This window comes from Wasmannia auropunctata, unplaced genomic scaffold (genome assembly GCF_000956235.1).
Source record: "Wasmannia auropunctata unplaced genomic scaffold, wasmannia.A_1.0 LD335328.1, whole genome shotgun sequence".
In the NCBI taxonomy this organism is placed as follows: Eukaryota; Metazoa; Arthropoda; class Insecta; order Hymenoptera; family Formicidae; genus Wasmannia; species Wasmannia auropunctata.
In genome coordinates, this window is record NW_012027562.1 from 255,581 (window position 1) to 273,008 (window position 17,428).

A 17,428-nucleotide genomic window follows, 5' to 3' on the forward strand; every position below is an offset into this window, starting at 1 on the left:
GAATAATGAATAAAACGCGAATAAAAATGTAATCAATGATGATCAACTATTTCTCTTGACAATCAAAATTTTATTGAATATGACAAAATTAATGAATATGTATACGAGACATCGTGATACTTTTAGGAAAATGCATTCCTACCTAATTTTTGCAAAGAGAAAGGGAATTTCGTAATTCCTCTGTAATTCCTCTTACGCATATTACAGTCCATTACATTCCATAATATGTATGTTTTGTACATTACAGAATATTTTTCCTGTATATAAGAATTGCTCCTTGGATACGTACCTGATAGAGAAAGATCACGATCTATTTTAAAAGCATGTACAACCCCGATCATGTATGATCAAGCGAGAATGATCATTATTGTTTTTATCGTTGAATAGTCTATGAATAAAATTTTATAAGATATCTATATAAGTTTGTATAAATATAATACGATAACAGACAATATAAATAATGTATATAAGATTGAACACTGTTATAAATATATGCGATGTGTGCGATTGTTGTTAGCAAAATATATTTATAATATTGTAAAAATATTTGTACGTTTTGATTTTCCGATTCTGCAATTTTTCTTCCTGACTTACACGTTTTGAATATCTTATATATGCATAACAGCTTAGAAAAAATACGCGGCTGCCGTTTACCGTGTAAAAAGGCCGTCTGCCGCAAGATTCTTTAATAACTAAAATATTTCTACGTAATTAATTTCATTAAATATGTCCTTTGTCGATTTTTTTCAATATATCGTTTGTTCGTGGAATGAATCATTACATATAAATCACTTCGATGATTCACACTTTATTGCTTTTTATTAATCATCGAGTTGACAAAGGGCAGCTACACCTCGATTAATCCAATGCGACTCGTCCAGATCTATCGGGATCAGGATATAAAATATAAAATTGGAAGAATGTCCAGTGGTAGCTAATACACCGCGTCTAGCACTAGTCCTGTACACCGGACAATAGTAAACGTCTTTTATGACGAATTTAGCTTTTTCGCCGGGTTTCAGCCATATAACGGGTAGCACGTCGAACATTATCTTGGGTTTAGATTCGTCCAGCAATCTCGTCTCTCGGTTCCATCGAGCTCCCTCCAAAAAGAGACCCTGAGAAGAACATCACGGATCAATAAAAAAAAAAAGAAATAAAAGCGAAGATATGCTATCGCGACAAAATACTACCAAAATAATACTAGAATTTTTATATAATATATCGAACTTTAATTTTAGAAAATGTCGTTTGAGATTATATATTAGTTAAACTTTGCGTACGCTTGTGTAAACTCCATAGGAAGGCGCAGCGTCGACGTTCGACTCGAATCGGGTGATATCGAATTGAAAGTCCAGCCGGTCGATCGGTATCTTGTGCATGCGAGCGTAATTCTGCAGCACCGCCGTCAGAAATGACTGCGTGAAGAAGAAACCGGATATCCAAAACACTTTCGGCGCGTCGTGATCGATCCAATCTTGCAGGAACTGCAATCTTGCCAGCAGATCGTTCACGTAACTGCCGAGCGGTTTCAGCGAGGGGTACGATTTTCGGTCCCAAGCGAGCGGCACTTTGCCGACGCTCATGCTGTAATAGACGTTCTCCAAATCCGGTGACATCAGCACCAGTCCTCTAATAGCCTTCCGTACGTTGTCCAACGTTTCCTTAATGACTTCCGTGAGCAGGTTGAATTTACCGAGTTCCTGCCGCAACACCGTGTTCATGCTGTTCATGTAGAGCACCGGATACTTGTTCGACACGTATTCAATATCGAATTGCGGCCGCATCTTCGACAGAATCTCACCGGCCAGAGCGAAAACTACTTCGTCCGTGTCTTTCTCGACACCTGAGAAAAATTAATGGAAATTTTATTACACAAATTGTCTCGTGACGTGCAGAACATCACATTACCGAAAGCAGATTCCGCCAACATTTTTATGCTATTATTTTATGGCGGTATTACAACAAGATTGCGTAAAATTTTTATAATGTTGTGATCTCACAATGAATTATTTCTACAACGTTTTAGCAATTCTTTCAATACTGCATACGAAATCTAAGCTAAGTGCATTGACCCATAAAAACTCTTGTATATTAACAACAATAATATTTCAATAAAATGAAAAAAAAAAAGAAATCTCTCAATTATATACAAAAATTGATTTGAAGTTGAAAATAGAGAAATATATATGTTACTCGCCTACTCCGCTGATTTGTGGCTGGGTTAAAAGCGCACCGGCCAATAGTTGCATTGCTTCTCGATTGTCCTTCGCTATATCTGCGTTCTCATGCAAACCAAAAACTTCCGGCATTTGATTGATCGGTAAGCTGCGAATGTACTTCAGGCATCCTTCATAATCGGTGTCCTCCGGTATGTGATAAATTCCACTCGGGGAAAACGAGTATCTGGAAAGATACAAATTACAAAAGACATTAAGAAAAACTTAAAAAAATTCAAGAACATTTTATCTGACAAACTTGAACTCTTAATAAAAATTTGATCGTCTGAAAAATTATTCTCTTTATAATGTCGTTTTCAATTTCTCTATTTTAAACATTTTAGTTCACTTATTTACATAAAATTTAGATTACAGTAAATTTGAAATTATAATTTCTACTTTAGAAATTCGGAGAGAATAATTTCTTATTTACTTTTATTTAAGCTTAAACTCTTTTGAGGAAAATCGACGATAAGTTGAGCAAAAAGAACATTCTTAGATTTTTCATTTCTATATAGAGATATATGTTAAGAGAGATAGCATTACTTTGTTTTTATAATAACTTCAAAATTATAAAAATTCTTCAGCAGCGAATTCAGCAGACGTCTGTCTTTATCGTCGGTCACTCTGCCTCCGTAATTGCACTCTCCTGTTAGGTAAATGAGCGCGTCGAATGGTACTTCTTCGTAATCATTTAAAAATAGCTAGATCAACAAAACAGCAACAATTATAATATTCCCATGATAATATCTATTAAATTAATAAAAGAAAGTAATACTGCCGTACCTGTAATTGCAGAATACTGATACGTAAATCGGACTCGTTGAACTCGTAAGGTATATTCCAGCCGAGCGGACCGAAATTCCGTCTCTCTTGCACCACCGCGTGGAAGAAACACAGAGAGAACAATAATTTCCTCCACTCCACCATCTTCGTGCACTCGCGGTAAAATATGGGATCCGATACGGGATCGTTCAGGTAACTCCGCAGCAAATTGCTCTTCAATCCCTTCGGCGGTTCGTTCGTCATCTTGACGCCGTTCTGCAGTATGGACACCGGAAATCCTTTGGACGGATAGCTAGTCAGCCATATACGGAAATCACGATGCGTGTTCTCGGGCACGATGATCTCGTCGCATATCCGATCGAGCTCCTTCATCCACGACACGGCGAGGTGGCAGTTCTGCAGGATGACCCACTCGCCGCTCTTGATACCGCGCTCGATCATGCCCATCGCGATCGGGCCCTGGCCCTGACCCAGCGATATCGTCATGAGATTCTTCTTCGAGATTCCACGGTCCTCGGCGAACTTGATCAGCCCGGCCATCGGATCCGATCCAGGCGAGAGCACGAAGATGAGAGGCGTGACGTTGCTCGAGTCGTCGTACGAGCTCTGGAGATCGAACGGCGGCGGCTCCACGAAAGACGTGCCCATATGGTGGATGATGTACGCCTGGACGGCGACGGCCAGCTTGTCGGTCCTCACGCATCTCAGGATCACGAGCTTCTTCAGACTCTCGCCCTCGTGCTCGAACGGTGGTGGGAAGGGATAGTCCTGCGGATTCGGCAGATCGTAATACGCCTGCCACTGCGACACGTCGGTCTGGAAGGATTCTCTCAATTTTCCAAGACCCGGCAGGAGACTAGCCCTCACGACCTCGGACCAGGATTTGTCGGTCAGCCAAGAGGGATCAGGATTGGGATAAGGATTGTCGAGAGCTACTCCACCTGTCAATAAAAACACCCAGAGCTCCTCCTCCAGTTTATGAGCGGCGCGTAGCAGACCGACGCAGAGGACCAGAGAGAATATCAGCTTGTCTTTTTCGAAAAGGGAACGGCACACGTTTCTGTAGATGCTCGCCGTGAAATACGAATTGAGACTGTTCATTCGCGTGTCCAGGTCTGTTGATTGTTCGCTACTGGCGATCGCCATGACGTAGAGATGCAGAAACCACGGTAGCGAGTACTGATACATGGGGTCGATGTTGGCCAACTCAGAGATACAGAAGAAGAGAACTGCGCCGTGCTTCGACACGGGCTTGTAACCGTCACGAGCTTTGTCTATCTCCGCCGAGGTCTTCACTGCAATCTCCTGTTTCGCCTGAATGTCCTCTGACAGCATCTTCGAGGTCGAGAGTATTCTGATAGCGGTCTCATCCTCGAGTATGTTACCCTCGGACGTCGTGAGAACCTCCAAGATCTTGTCCTCGATTTCCTTCAGGATCCTCCTGTTGTTCGCGCCCTCCACTATCAGCTGATTCTTCTTCTCTTCCAGTGTCGGCAGCTCCTTGGCCACGACTATGCCCAACAGCTGATCCCGCAGACCTTGCGGCGTGATCATGAAATTCAGTAGAGTCACTTTTACCGCGATCTCAGGCAGATAATGCGGATTTCGCAGACGCGTGGTGATGTAGAATCGAAAATTCGGATTGTACTCCAGCACGTTCTCACCGAACCTCATGTATAACACTCCGCGCTGCTTGTATACGTTCTTCAGCAACACAGGCTCCAGGATCGCATCGATCTCCTCCAGAATGTTCTCCAGCAGCACCGGCGTTCCCAGTTGAATGCTCATCTCCACCACTCTCGCGTAATTGGGATCCGTGAGTTTAATCACCGCTAATTTGTTCGGCTTCTCCATGTTTTTCACCCACTTGTTCGCCTGATTTTGCGGATCGATCATGAGCGGCCAACGATCGGCGTGCCTCACAATTATACCGTTCTCCATCGAGAAATTGTCGGCCGGCAGCCCTTGGATGGTCCAGGCCCTCATTTCTACCGGCTCGCCCAGTGTATCGAGCAGATTAAACCTCGTGCTGCACGGTATGGCCGCTCGCATGCAAGAAACGTGCCACTCATCGATCAACTTGTTTCTGTATTCCACCGTGAATGCCCCGAGATAAGCCACTATTCCGGACGACAGCAAAACGTCTCCGATCACGTTCCCCAGGCTGGCGCCCAGTTTACCGGCGGTCTCGCTCCATCTGATCTTCTCGCCGCTCAGACCGCCCAGCAATTTCTCGGCCCTATCCAACTTCTGCCTGCAATAGTCGATCTGGTCCTCCAGCTTCTTCTTCTCGCGCATACACTCGGCGAACTCGTCGTTGAGGGACTGCAGCTTCTGCGACACTTCCTGCAGCAGGGCCCGCTTCTCGTTGAGCATTTCCATCTGCGCCGCCAACTCGGCCTCCGCCTCCGCCAGCATCGCCTTCTTCGGCGCCACGACCTTGATCACGCGATCGTACACCTCCATGGCGCGCACCCACTTGCAGAGGCCCTCGCACGCGGTGGACACCTTCTTGATCGCATCCGGTTGGAAGCTCCGGTCGTTTATGAACCTCTCGCGAATACGCTTCATGTACGCGGGCGGTATGTTGTCCTTGTCGAAATTTTTCAAGTTCTCCAGGAATTTCATTTCACCTAGCACCTTGATGGACGCGGGCCAGTAGTCGTCACCGTCTGGCTTTATACCTTTCAACACGCAGACCGCCTCCATCACCAGTCTAACGCCGGCCGGCGGACTCTTCATCGATTTTACGATCGTGATGTCTGCCGGCTTCAGGGTGTCCAGTGCCCCCAGGGCGGCTTCCAGCGCCGGGGTAGCCTCCGCCAAATCGCTCTCGCAGTCATCCTTGATTGCCTGAGCCGCCGCAGCTGCTTCGTTCGCCAAGGCCTCGTCAGCCGCCACGATCTCCTTCTTTGCCTCCACATTGACAGTGTCCTGTTCGATTCGGATCATCAGCTTGTCGCTCAACTGCGACTGTGCCAATAACTTCGGCTGTAACTGATGCAACTCGTTCTGCATGATCGCTACTTGGCCGGCGGCGAAGTCCAGCATCTCCAGGCCGGTTTCGTATCGATTTTGCTGCATGATAATCTGCTCGATTTTCTGTCCATACAATCTGTACAGTGATTTGATTAGCTGCAGGAAACTCGTGGGTGTGACGTAATATCGTCTACCGTAAGTCAAATAATAATCTTCGCTCGTCACGGAGACACTCGTGTGGAATTGTTTGCACATCTGCACGCATTTCTCTCGCAGTTCCGAGCCGATATCGAGATCTCTCAACGACATCCTGGCTACTTTCTCAAGGGCGTCTTCGGGCCAGAGTGTGAACCAGTCGATGGTGCAACAGTTGATAAGCGACGGGAACATCCTGAGACGATTGCGGAAGGTGTCGCCTATTGGCGACATCGCCAGGACTATGTGAAGATTCTTTTTAATCCTCTCGATGAAGAGATTGTAGAGCACCATCGGCGTTATTTCCACTTTTTTGCCGCCGCCCACGTCTCGCGCGATGGTCATCATCTTGTCCAGTATCTCCGCCTTCTCGTCCAACGCGTACAAGTTCGGCACGTCCGCGGTATTCAAGATCATGTTGATGTCCTCGATAAAGGACTCGTCCGCGATCTGATGGTCGCCGAAAATGAAAACAGTGGGTTTGCCGTCACAGCCGACGCGCAGCAATAATTTCTTCAGGTCCTCACGCCACTCAACCGGTCCGTAGGTCCTGGTAATCTCGATCTGATATATCTGGTACTCGCACATGCTGGTCGCCAGTTTGGCACAAGAGTTACGACCGGAACCGCCGATTCCGACGAGTAGGGCGTGACCGTTATCCTGTAACAATACTCGGGAAACGCGAGAAACGTGCTCGATGGCGTAACGAAACAGCACCAGATTCATCGGCGTCTGCGAAACCGCGTTGTACTCGGCCAAATAGTAATCCATTTTCTCCTGAAGATCCTCCAGATCCGTCACCTCGTCGTACACCTTCGGATCGGCGTCGGGCTCGATGTAATTCCCGAAGAACAGATCGCGAATGTGGGAGCTCTTGATCGCCTTCTCACCCGGCTTCAGCAGATTGGTGAGCACCTTCTCAAGCGGCTGACGCAGCTGATCGTAGCACGTGAATCGCACCATGCCGAACAGCGTCTCGCGATCGGTGTCGTCTATCAGTCGGTCGTGGAAAACTCGGTATACTTCGTGAATCCACAATCTCATGAGCTTGTCGGGATCCTTCATTCTAGCGGCCGGCACCAGAAGCACGCCGCCGATAACGCGGCTGAAGTCACGCAAGTTGAACTTGTAGTGACTCTTCGATGGCGTGGGCAGGAAATTCTTGATGGCGTCGAGAAACACATTCATGGTAGCGCTCACCACCATCTTGCTCAGTCGCGAAATCTCCGTGACAAAGCCCTTCGCGAAGTGCCAGTCGAGGATCGACGAGAAGATCTTCGTCATGGTGGCATGTTCGAAAGAATCGATGCCGATCACGTGCATGTGACGAGTGAATCGCGACGTCACGACATTGGAGCCGCCTCCAGGAGGTACCATAGCGGTGATCAGCAAAATATCCACCAGATACAGCATCGAGGTGTCCTTCGGGTCGAACCAGTAGCCGTGATCTATCCACTGACGAAGCAATTCTATCGGCGGTTGAGCGCCATAGATTTCGACTTGCGGCATGCTGAGATCGTCCACAAACAGCACACACTTCTTCCCCATGGCAGGACCGTAAACTCCTTTCCTCCTTCTGTCCAACTTTGACATGACTATCTCCTGCGTCTGCGGCGCGTTCGTACGCGCGCTGAAGTTTATAACATTCTCCAAGAATTTATCCCTCGGCAGTGATTCAAGGTAGTTTAGGATGATCGCGGATTTGCCGGTGCCTGTTGGACCCACGAACAAAAGCGGTATGGATCGGTGCATAAATTGCTTAATGAAAAAATGCTGAATGGACGTCTCCATCGTCTGAATGATCAGCTCACTGGCTTTCGCCGTCGCTGGTAAAGGCGCCTGAAATGTATACGTATATTCTAAATGTCTATTATTTTCCTATTTTGTATTCGTAAATTATAGAATTTTAGATATTTCTCTTAAAGATTTTTTTTTATTATTTCATTAATAAAATTAAAATTTTAGATATTTCACTTCAAGATTTTATTTTTTATTAATTATTTCTACTTTTAGAAATTATATAATTTCTAGTTTTTTAATCAATTCTTTTGATGTTATTTAAAATTCACAAAATCTATGTACTCTCAAGTAAGTTTCCAAACATATAAAAGCAGGAATATATCAATTTAAATTTTGACTCTCATTTAATTCAAAAGTGATTGTTTTTCTTAATACCTGATGCATAGTATCCATCCAAGATATCCAGGTTCCGTTGTTCCTCTTGTCGTAAATCCAATCATATATAGTACCTTTTTCGGGAAAGATTTGTTGCTTCGTCAATTTAAACATCTTCGGCTTAGGATATTCCTCGATGTTACCAAGTAATAATTTTCGCAGGTACACATCGAAGGTTCTTCTGCTGTCGCTCGTTAATGTTGAACAAATGCCCCAAACTAGGCTGAATAATAATACGCATTGAAGCCACACTGTACTCACTTGCGTCTCCTCTGCCAACATCATGGTGAATACTCTCGTGAAAGACTATTACACAAAAAGAAATATATTAAAATTTTATATAATAAAGAAATATTATATTAAAATGTTATACTAAAATTTTATGTAATAAAGTTATATTAAAAATATTAAAATTTCATATTAAAAATACGTGAAAAATTACAAATATCTTTCTTGTACTTACTAAGAACATATGTATCTCCGATGTGTCTATAAAAGTCTTGCAATTGTGTCGAATAAATCGCAATATCGGCTCGGTAAGCCATTCGACCAACTCGACAATGAGCTCGTATTGCTCGAGCAACAATTTCTCCTGAAGATGCTTCTTGTAAGATTCAAAGATTGGCTGCCAGCCCAACTGAGAGGGCTCCATATAAATCATGCCGCATCTGCTGACAGTGGCCGGCGAGGCGTGGTCGAGGTCGGCCGGTTCGAAGAACAAATTCATCTTCCCGGACATCTGTATAATCTCACCGGACATCAGGCAGAGCTTCTTGTTGTCGTCCAGCACGGTGTTCATGCTCTCGATCCAGATTGCATCCACCGGCCCGTCGAACACAAGCCACTTGCGTTCGAGCGAAATAGACTGCGCGAACTCGCGAAATGTATTGGCCAGCACGCCGTCGCTCCACTCGTGCGAGACCGGATCAAAGCTGCCGTACAGGAGACCCAGCGGCATGGACTTGGGATTGATCACTCGATAAATCGTCCGGTATTCCCGCATCGTGGCTCTACGCATGCCCGACAAATCGCCCAGGGAATCGGCCAGCGCCTGATAGGCCTGAGTCTTCCCGCCCAGAGCGGTGCCGACGATCATCAGGCCGTGTCGCACGAGCAACATCTCGTAGACCTGCACGATCTTCTCCATGTACCAATCGGTAGCCTGGAGGTTCCGCTTCTCCAGATTCTTCCTCAGCAGATTCACCAGTTCGGCACGTTCCGGCGGAGGCAGGTACACATCCGGGAAAAGATCCGTGTAGATGCCGTTGAAGAGAGAAACGTCCTCGGACAGGAACTTGGGCAGATTAACGTCCACGATGGCGCGGAGGACCACGATGTGCTCGTTGCGCTTCGGAAATTTGAGCTTCAGATTGCCGGCCGCGATCAGCACGGTCTTGACCGCGCGCATCCCGTAATCGTAGTGCTTCTGAGAGCTCAACTGTTCGGAGCACAGTTTGTAGGTGTGAACTATCTTCTCCGCGAGATTCTTGGCGTCCGTGAAGCCGTACGAGTACAGGGTGATCTCGCCGATCATGGCGTAGTCCGGCACCATCATCGCTACCGTTCGGAACAGCACTTTCAGATTGTCCGGCAGTTCCTGCCGACCGGCGTAGCCCGGGTTCATAGTTATGATGACGTTGCAGGTAGGATTCAACTTCAACTCGGTGCCCTCGAAAATGAACTTTTCGAGCTTCATGCTTATGGCCATCTGTATCGACAGTATCTGCTGCGCGATCACGGACAGCACTTCCACCTCGATCCTGTTGAACTCGTCGAAGCACGCCCAGGCTCCCGCTTGCGCGACACCCTTGAAGAACTTGCCCATCGCTTTGTAATCGAGTCCCTCGGAACAGTTGAATACCACGCACTGCTTGGCTACGGCCTTCGCAAGATCCTTGGCGGTTTCTGTCTTGCCGGTGCCCGCCGGCCCCTCCGGCGAGCCACCTAGATTCAACTTCAGCGCGCCCATCAAGGTTCTGTAGCATCGATCTGTCAGCGGCGTTATCACCAATCGGGGCGTATTGCCGAGATACTCGAAGGCGTACATGATGTTGGTCGTGATCATGGAGACGGTGATGCAGTCGTCCAGCCAGTAGTAGCGAAGCTGCGCTATCCAGTTGAAATCTGAAGGATTGTCAACCTTCTTGTCGACCAACAGCTTCACCACGTCCCGGGCGTGCACGTCTATTACTATCAGAGCGTTCAACGTTATCCGAGCGCCGGGTTCCAATTTGCCGCGTACAAGCGCCACGATGTCCTCTATTTTATCGGTGCACTTGCGTAAGTAGATCGCCGTGGACCGTTCCTCGAAGGACTCGTAAACCTCGTTGGTCCAGTGTATCTGGCTGCTGCAAATGACGATCTGACCGGGCCACGAGAGCACCCAATCCTCGCGCATAGCATCGAAGTACGCTATTATACTCTGCTCGGCGACGTCGCGTAGCGATATCACCATGAGATCTTCCACTTGGCACAACCACCTCTCGACCATACCCTTCGCCTCGGCCGGATAAATCTTGCCGCTCAGAGGCACATACTCTTCCTCGGCCGACAGCATGCCAATGATCTCCTCGTCCTTGGTGAAACGGAGCTTACTGATACCTTCGAAACACTTCCGCAGATGCGGTTGTACTCGCTGCGGATCCTTGGTCTCGGACAGGATCTCCAGGAGTTCGTCGTTCGACAGGAAGAAGAATCGCGGGAAGAACAGACGCTTCTTCTCCAGATACTCATTCAGACCCTTCTGAATCTCCTCCAGGAGCGAGTTGCACAGCTTGAGTTCCTGCAGCATGTTCGGCATCGCCGTGGCGTCGATCACCCGCCTGTTGGCGAAGACGTACGACATAATATTCCGCCAAATCTTGTCGATTCTACGGAAGTTTTTCGATTCAGTCGGCATCTGGCGCACGATGTCCTCGCTACTGAATATCGGCTCCAGATACATCCAAGTGGCCTGGCAGAGCAGCCACTGATCGATGATGTCCTGCATCATTATCAGCTTCTCCTCCCACTTCTGCATATCCCGCTCGAATGCCTTCACGAAGGGCGAGCCGCGCATAGTCTGCGCCTTGAGAATGTGATCGTCCAGCAGCATCTGTATGTCGTCCACGGCGGATAATATGTACACCCCGGTCTCACGATAAGGAATCAAATCGAAGAACATCTCCTCCCATTCCTCCTTCATCTTCTGCAGATTCCGCTGCAAAGTGTACTCCTTCGAGGCCGCCGAGGCGATCTCTTCCAGCTTGGCGATGAAAGCGGGTAGACCGTATTCGATCATCTCCGACAGATTGCTCGTGGCCGTTACTACTATCGGCACTTCGACGATCTTACTAATCGCCTCCCAGTGTCGAGCTTGCAGACCCGGTGTACAGATGGTTTGCAACACTGGAACGAATTGCCGGAACTTCTCAACCTTGACGCGCACCATATCGGCGACGCGCCTCGCGCCTGGCACTTCCGTCAGTATGCGCGACAACTTGTACAGAATCCGCCACGTGTCCTCGGTCTCCTCGCGCACCTGCTCGGCGTCCAGGCCCACGAACGGGCCGTAGTACCACTTGTCGTAATTTCGATGGAACTCCAAAGCAGTGTGCCAGAGTTTGTAGAAGGTGTCCACCGTGCTGGACATAGCCGGCAGCTCCACGTGCGGGCTCAGGTCCAAGTCCAGCAGTCCCTCCTCCTCGTTGATCTCCTCGGCCTCCCTACGGATCTGCACCATGGTTGCGGAAATGTGCTCGATTTCCTCCGCAGCCTGTTCCATTTCCTCCATCGTGAGAACCGGCGGGTCCTTTCGCTTGAATTGCTCGATCGCCTGTTGCACCGTAATTATCTTCTTCTCGAAGTTGTCGCGTCTCGTACGAAGCACCGTCTCCAGGAAGTCCTTTCTCATATTCAATCTGTTGCTCGCCAATTCCATCACGACCTCCATCTCCTTCGGCCAGGTGATGGCGCGCGAATTCAAGTAGATGTCCTCGTCCGAGAGCGGCTGATGATCGAACAGAAACAACGTCAGCTCGACCGAGCGAGCTAATCGTCTCCTCAGATTAAACATCGTCGTGTCGCGGCTCTCGCACAGGTAGTTGTACAGCTCGACAAGCTGCTGCGTCGTTTCCGGCATCTTCGAAATGGTCTCCGCAATCTCAACGAAAATCGAGCATAAATCGCGATTGTTGGCTCGTAACTCGTCCGCAAAGAAATTGCATATTCTACTTCGAAGCGCGTGTAGAATTTCTCTCATTGTATCGTTCACAGTACTGCAATCGATCTCGATCATGTTCAACGGGATCTATTGTGGAAAAAGAAAAAACAACCATTATTTTCATTATTAATTTCTGAAACACAATTATACGGGAAAATGGCATAATGCTTTAAATTTTTTGGAGGGGAATTAATATATAGACGATACTATGTTAAATAAAAAGATTTTCAATATAATAATTTTCTAGTAAGTAAACGTGATGTAAAAAAATTGGGTTTTCCTCTGAATCAGTCAGCGATTTAATCATGTTACTTACTTTACATCGAAATGATTTCGCAATCTCTTTTCGCAGAGCGTCGTATGCCTTTATCTGATGCTCGAACTCTCGCAACAACGGTTGCGGCTCGAGTTTAAAGAAACTGTCTAATTTTTCCTCGGCTACTCCGCTTGTAATATACAGTAAATTCCGATAGAATTTGAGGTAATTATCGGGACCAGTTATATGCTTCAAAATCACGTCCATGACATCGCTGATGATGTTCAATACCTATGACAAAATAATTGTGCAATTAATTCACCGAATAATTTGGCTTTCTCTCCATCAAAGATTTTTTTATTGGGGTTCTCACCAAGAGTTTTTTTTTATTATAATATACACATATTATATATATATAATTACCGTATCTTCGAATCGCGAAATGGGAAATAAGTGACCAGCGTCCTTCAGTTCCGGAAACAAAATGGTTTCAATCTTGGGTATCGTAGTGCCCACCTTGATAATCTTGTCGAAACATCGCGAGATCATAGTATGCAACTTTAGGATGCTCGGTCTGCAGTGCAATCTCGTCGTACGGAGTTCCGCTTCCACATTTACTGTTATGAAAGGAGTTCTACAATGTAATCTCCACTGTATTCCAATCCATTCGTAACTAGCGTCTAAAAGATAGCAATTTCGAATCTTACTCGAGAAACATGAGATCCTCGTAATCTCCTTCGAACGCGTTGCCAGCATTGTATCGCATGAAGAAGTCCCTCACGTCTTCCAGCGTGCTCATAATCATGATCCGCAATTGCTTCGACAATAGAGAATTGACGCTGCGAAAGTACTTCTCGATCATCGCGGTGGACGCCTCGGGATGCGTTTCGAAATACTGCGACCAATCGTACTTCTTCTCGAGAAAGATTTCCGCCACGTCGGCCAGCCATTCCTTAATGAGAACGTCGGTGGCAGCGGCACACAGATCATCAACTCTCGGTTCAATTTCCGCGGCCGGAACGGGAAGCGTGCCGAAATCTTGCATATGAATTATTCTCACATGGCGATATCTGAAGCAGAGAGAACCGTTTCATATCGTTGGCAACAACAGCAGTGTATCTTATTTGAATTATTTAAACATCAGTAGAGCGAAGAGAAAGATTTACATTTTACATTTTTAATTTTTTGACTAGCCTATCATACGATCTTACTTTATAAACCATAGGTCTCGGATGTCTCGCAAGATCTCATTCCCGATAAAAAGATTGTGTCGCATCGTTTGACTTGCCGTGACTTTGGACTGATGCCAGGGCACTGGCGCGCGAACGCATAAAATGGGGAATTCGATAGGGACCGTTTCAATAGATAAACGTTTCCGTTCATCGGAATCCATCAGGATATAATTTACTATCGCGCCACGAAGACTTCGCTTGTAGTCATCGATTATTTCCGGCTCCAAATCTTTCGTTACAACGTCAAAGCTGCAAGAAACACATAAAAATATTCTATAAATTTGGCATAATCGATAAAATATATTTTATATTTTTGAAATAATTAAAAAAAATCTAATATAATTAAATGAGGAAATTGAATGACAAGATCAATATGCCGCAATGAGCAATATTTAGAAAAATCGAGTTTATACTATTTTCGAAATAGACTGGAAATAGATAAATAAATTCGATAACATGTAACTTACTCTTCACGTGCTTGTAATTCACCAATGATACGCTTCTTCGCGGCGTCGATATTAACGTAATCGTATGGCTGCAGGTGATGATCGCTTATGCAGTAATCTCTAAGATAAATTACTTTAGCAACATCTTCAGGTTTTACTCTCTGTTCCTTATCAACTATCGCCATTAGCTCGGTTAATTGTTCTTCCACAGATTTCGGAATTTCTGCCTCGACGTAACGTACCCTCTATAATACATGATATTGCTTTTATTATGCATTTGTCAGCTTAATTAAAAAAATAAACGTCTCTCGTTACCTTCCGATCCAACTTTCGCCTTGTTATCCTTCCCTTGCGTATAGACAACTCCTTTTTCAATTTCGCCTTCTGGCTTTTCTTCCGCAACCACGTGTCGTCCGCTAGATCCCTCAGACTCACTATATTTTCCGGCAAAGGTTCGCGTATCCTCTCGGCCGCGGCTGCGGCTCTTTGTTTAACTTCCTCGTCATGTCGTTCGATGAAAGTGCAAGGCGGACTCACGAGCACGCCGTCGAAAGGATGCCATCGTGCAGGCCTGACACGGCGTCTCGCCAAGGTCTCGGTTCGATACGTATGCGTGTCGGGTGTGAAGATGCTGCCTATTCTGTCGGTAGGCTTCACATAGCTATGCCAGTACTTATACGGGACAGTTTTCGTCCACGAAGACTCCTCTATCAAATTCTGCTTCTCCGCAAATTCCGGTGCCTTTGACGTTTTCGACGACGGATAGTCCTTGTGCTCCGCTGTTACATTTATCTTGCTCGAAGCCTCACACGTCTCCTTTTCCTCAGCCATTTCAGCCTGACTCACTCAAGTTAACATATTGAGGGTACAAAAGGCACTTTCTCTAAACGCAAATAATCATTAGCAACCCGAAGCTAAAAGATCCTGCATTCTACGTCATTGTTCAATATTACTACTCTTAGAAAACGTATGAATAAGTTTTTCTAGTAGAGCTAATAGGGTTTGCTAATTTTATCTACGTTGATATGCAGTTAATAGATTTAAACTGTCAAGTAACAAGTATCTCGATAAGGGTAAAGTCTGCGTTAGATCGAATCAACATGTTACACACATCTATATCACGTAACTATGACGACGGCGTGGAGATTATTGGAGAAACGATTGGAAAGAGATACAAACTCACGCGGATTTATTTACGAAATATTCTATATATATTAAAATAAAGAATGTTTGCATATATAAATATATAAATATATATAAATATATAATTGCTTAAATAATTATTACTTGTATATTGTATATAGTATGAAATGGCACGTTAAAAATATATTCTTATTTTATCGTATATGACAGTCTTGAGTGTTTTGGCAAAATCGTAGAAGCAATAATATTTTTAAACTAAATTTAAAGTCAAATAAAATCGTAAGAAAATTAAAATCGATTTCTAATACGTGCTTTGGCAGTTTGTCATCGAATTGTCAATTAGTACGTATTATTAACTACAATCATTTCTTCGAAACTGGTCGATGGTAAGTTACGTCGGCGAGAAAGTAAAACTCCTTCGTTTCTACGATTTTGTTCAGCAAATCCGGCATGCTGGGCAGTATCTGATAAAAGAGAAACATGTACAAGTTGTTAACAACAATTGCATAAAAATAATTAATTTAATAGTAGACTTACGTTTATTTTTAGCACATTTACCGAAGCTTTTTATGAGAAATTGCTTATCTTGAGACTGGAGGAGAAGCATGTCGGACAAAATCTGTAACATTTCCTTGCTCGCTTCCGCTTTTGCCCGTAGACAATACACTGCGATACTTAAACAAAAATACTTAATAAAAATCAGTGTATCTCTATTTGTATCACATTTTAATGTACAATATTCATAAATTATTTACCACATGGCAATCAGTATCACGGCGCCGGTTACTGGACTCGCAAGCTTCGAAACGAAGCTCCAGAACGGGCTGTCTCTCTTCAACGATAACAGCCTGTCGACGATAAAATCCCAAGTGTGAAAATGATCTCTGAACGGTCCGCATTCGTCACTTTTCACATTCGTGATGACGTATCCTATCGTATACAATACGGTGGTAATACTGAGAAACGCGAGTGCCAAGAACAGCGTTTGCGTTTGTGCCGCTCGCCAGGGCTGCGACGGCCGCTGGTAATATCTCTTCAGCTCGTATCTCTTCGCGTAAAACGTAAAAATTAGCTTTATCACGATCATAACGGATGTCAGCGGACTGAAATAAAATCCGATCCAAAAGAGCGTCTGATTGTATATAAGATTTAACGTGTTGCGAGCGATATCGAATTCCGGTCTGCCGACTTTCGTCGAGAGTCCTTTGTAGTACAGCACGGAACGTGCGAAATGGAAACTCGCCCCGAACAGCGAGGCAATGAAATCCAGTATGATAAGCCGATAGATCTCCTTCCCCAAGTGCGTTTGCCAGCAGTGCGAGGTACTGTTGATTATCCAGAAGACAAACAACGTGCCGATTATCGTCGCGGCAACCGCATAATTTCTGACAACCGTCACGTAAAGTTCCGTGCGTTTGTTGCTGTAGTGTTCCAGCGACGCCTAAAAATATCAATATTATATATAATTATTTTATTATATATGTATATATTTTATATATATATATATATATATATATATATATATATATATAGATATGTGTGTGTGTGTGTGTGTGTAAATTTATACGGCCTTGGAAGAAAAATTTGTAAGCGAGAAATTGAAACGGTTATCAATCTAGCAATCAATTATTATTATACAATATTATCAATTTGATATGTATCATATTATACAATTATCAAAAAAGAGTTTGTACGTTTTTTACAAGTTTTTACGTCTATATGTAATAACAACGTACATTGTTGTACTTAAAACTTAAAACATTCATTTAATTTTAAGAAACTTGAGCGAAACGCTT

At 45.0% G+C, this 17,428-nt stretch overlaps 2 protein-coding genes across 7 annotated transcripts in view; both read right to left on the reverse strand.

The window, feature by feature from the left end:
• Nucleotides 1-497: 497 nt before the first annotated feature.
• Nucleotides 498-15,655, reverse strand: LOC105457254 (dynein heavy chain 3, axonemal). The gene is made up of 13 exons (XM_011701821.1): nucleotides 14,805-15,655; nucleotides 14,511-14,734; nucleotides 14,023-14,292; nucleotides 13,519-13,881; nucleotides 13,235-13,445; nucleotides 12,872-13,102; nucleotides 8,818-12,642; nucleotides 8,355-8,660; nucleotides 3,006-8,018; nucleotides 2,766-2,923; nucleotides 2,201-2,406; nucleotides 1,284-1,846; nucleotides 498-1,118 (listed from the first exon to the last, which is right to left on the reverse strand). The coding sequence occupies exons 1-13, from the start codon at nucleotides 15,318-15,320 to the stop codon at nucleotides 822-824; spliced, it is 12,183 nt and encodes a 4,060-aa protein (XP_011700123.1). The 5' UTR covers nucleotides 15,321-15,655; the 3' UTR covers nucleotides 498-821.
• Nucleotides 15,656-15,756: 101 nt separating this feature from the next.
• LOC105457255 (transmembrane channel-like protein 5) overlaps nucleotides 15,757-17,428 on the reverse strand; it is a 4,711-nt gene continuing 3,039 nt past the window's right edge. For 5 of the 6 annotated variants that reach the window (XM_011701826.1, XM_011701827.1, XM_011701822.1 and 2 more), the window contains 3 exons: nucleotides 16,388-17,073; nucleotides 16,170-16,306; nucleotides 15,757-16,096 (listed from right to left, as the gene is read on the reverse strand). In XM_011701826.1, coding sequence (XP_011700128.1) covers nucleotides 15,972-16,096; nucleotides 16,170-16,306; nucleotides 16,388-17,073 — 948 coding nt within the window. In that variant the 3' untranslated portion in view covers nucleotides 15,757-15,971. The remainder of the gene's footprint in view (nucleotides 16,097-16,169; nucleotides 16,307-16,387; nucleotides 17,074-17,428) is intronic. The other variant, XM_011701828.1, reaches the window with a different exon arrangement.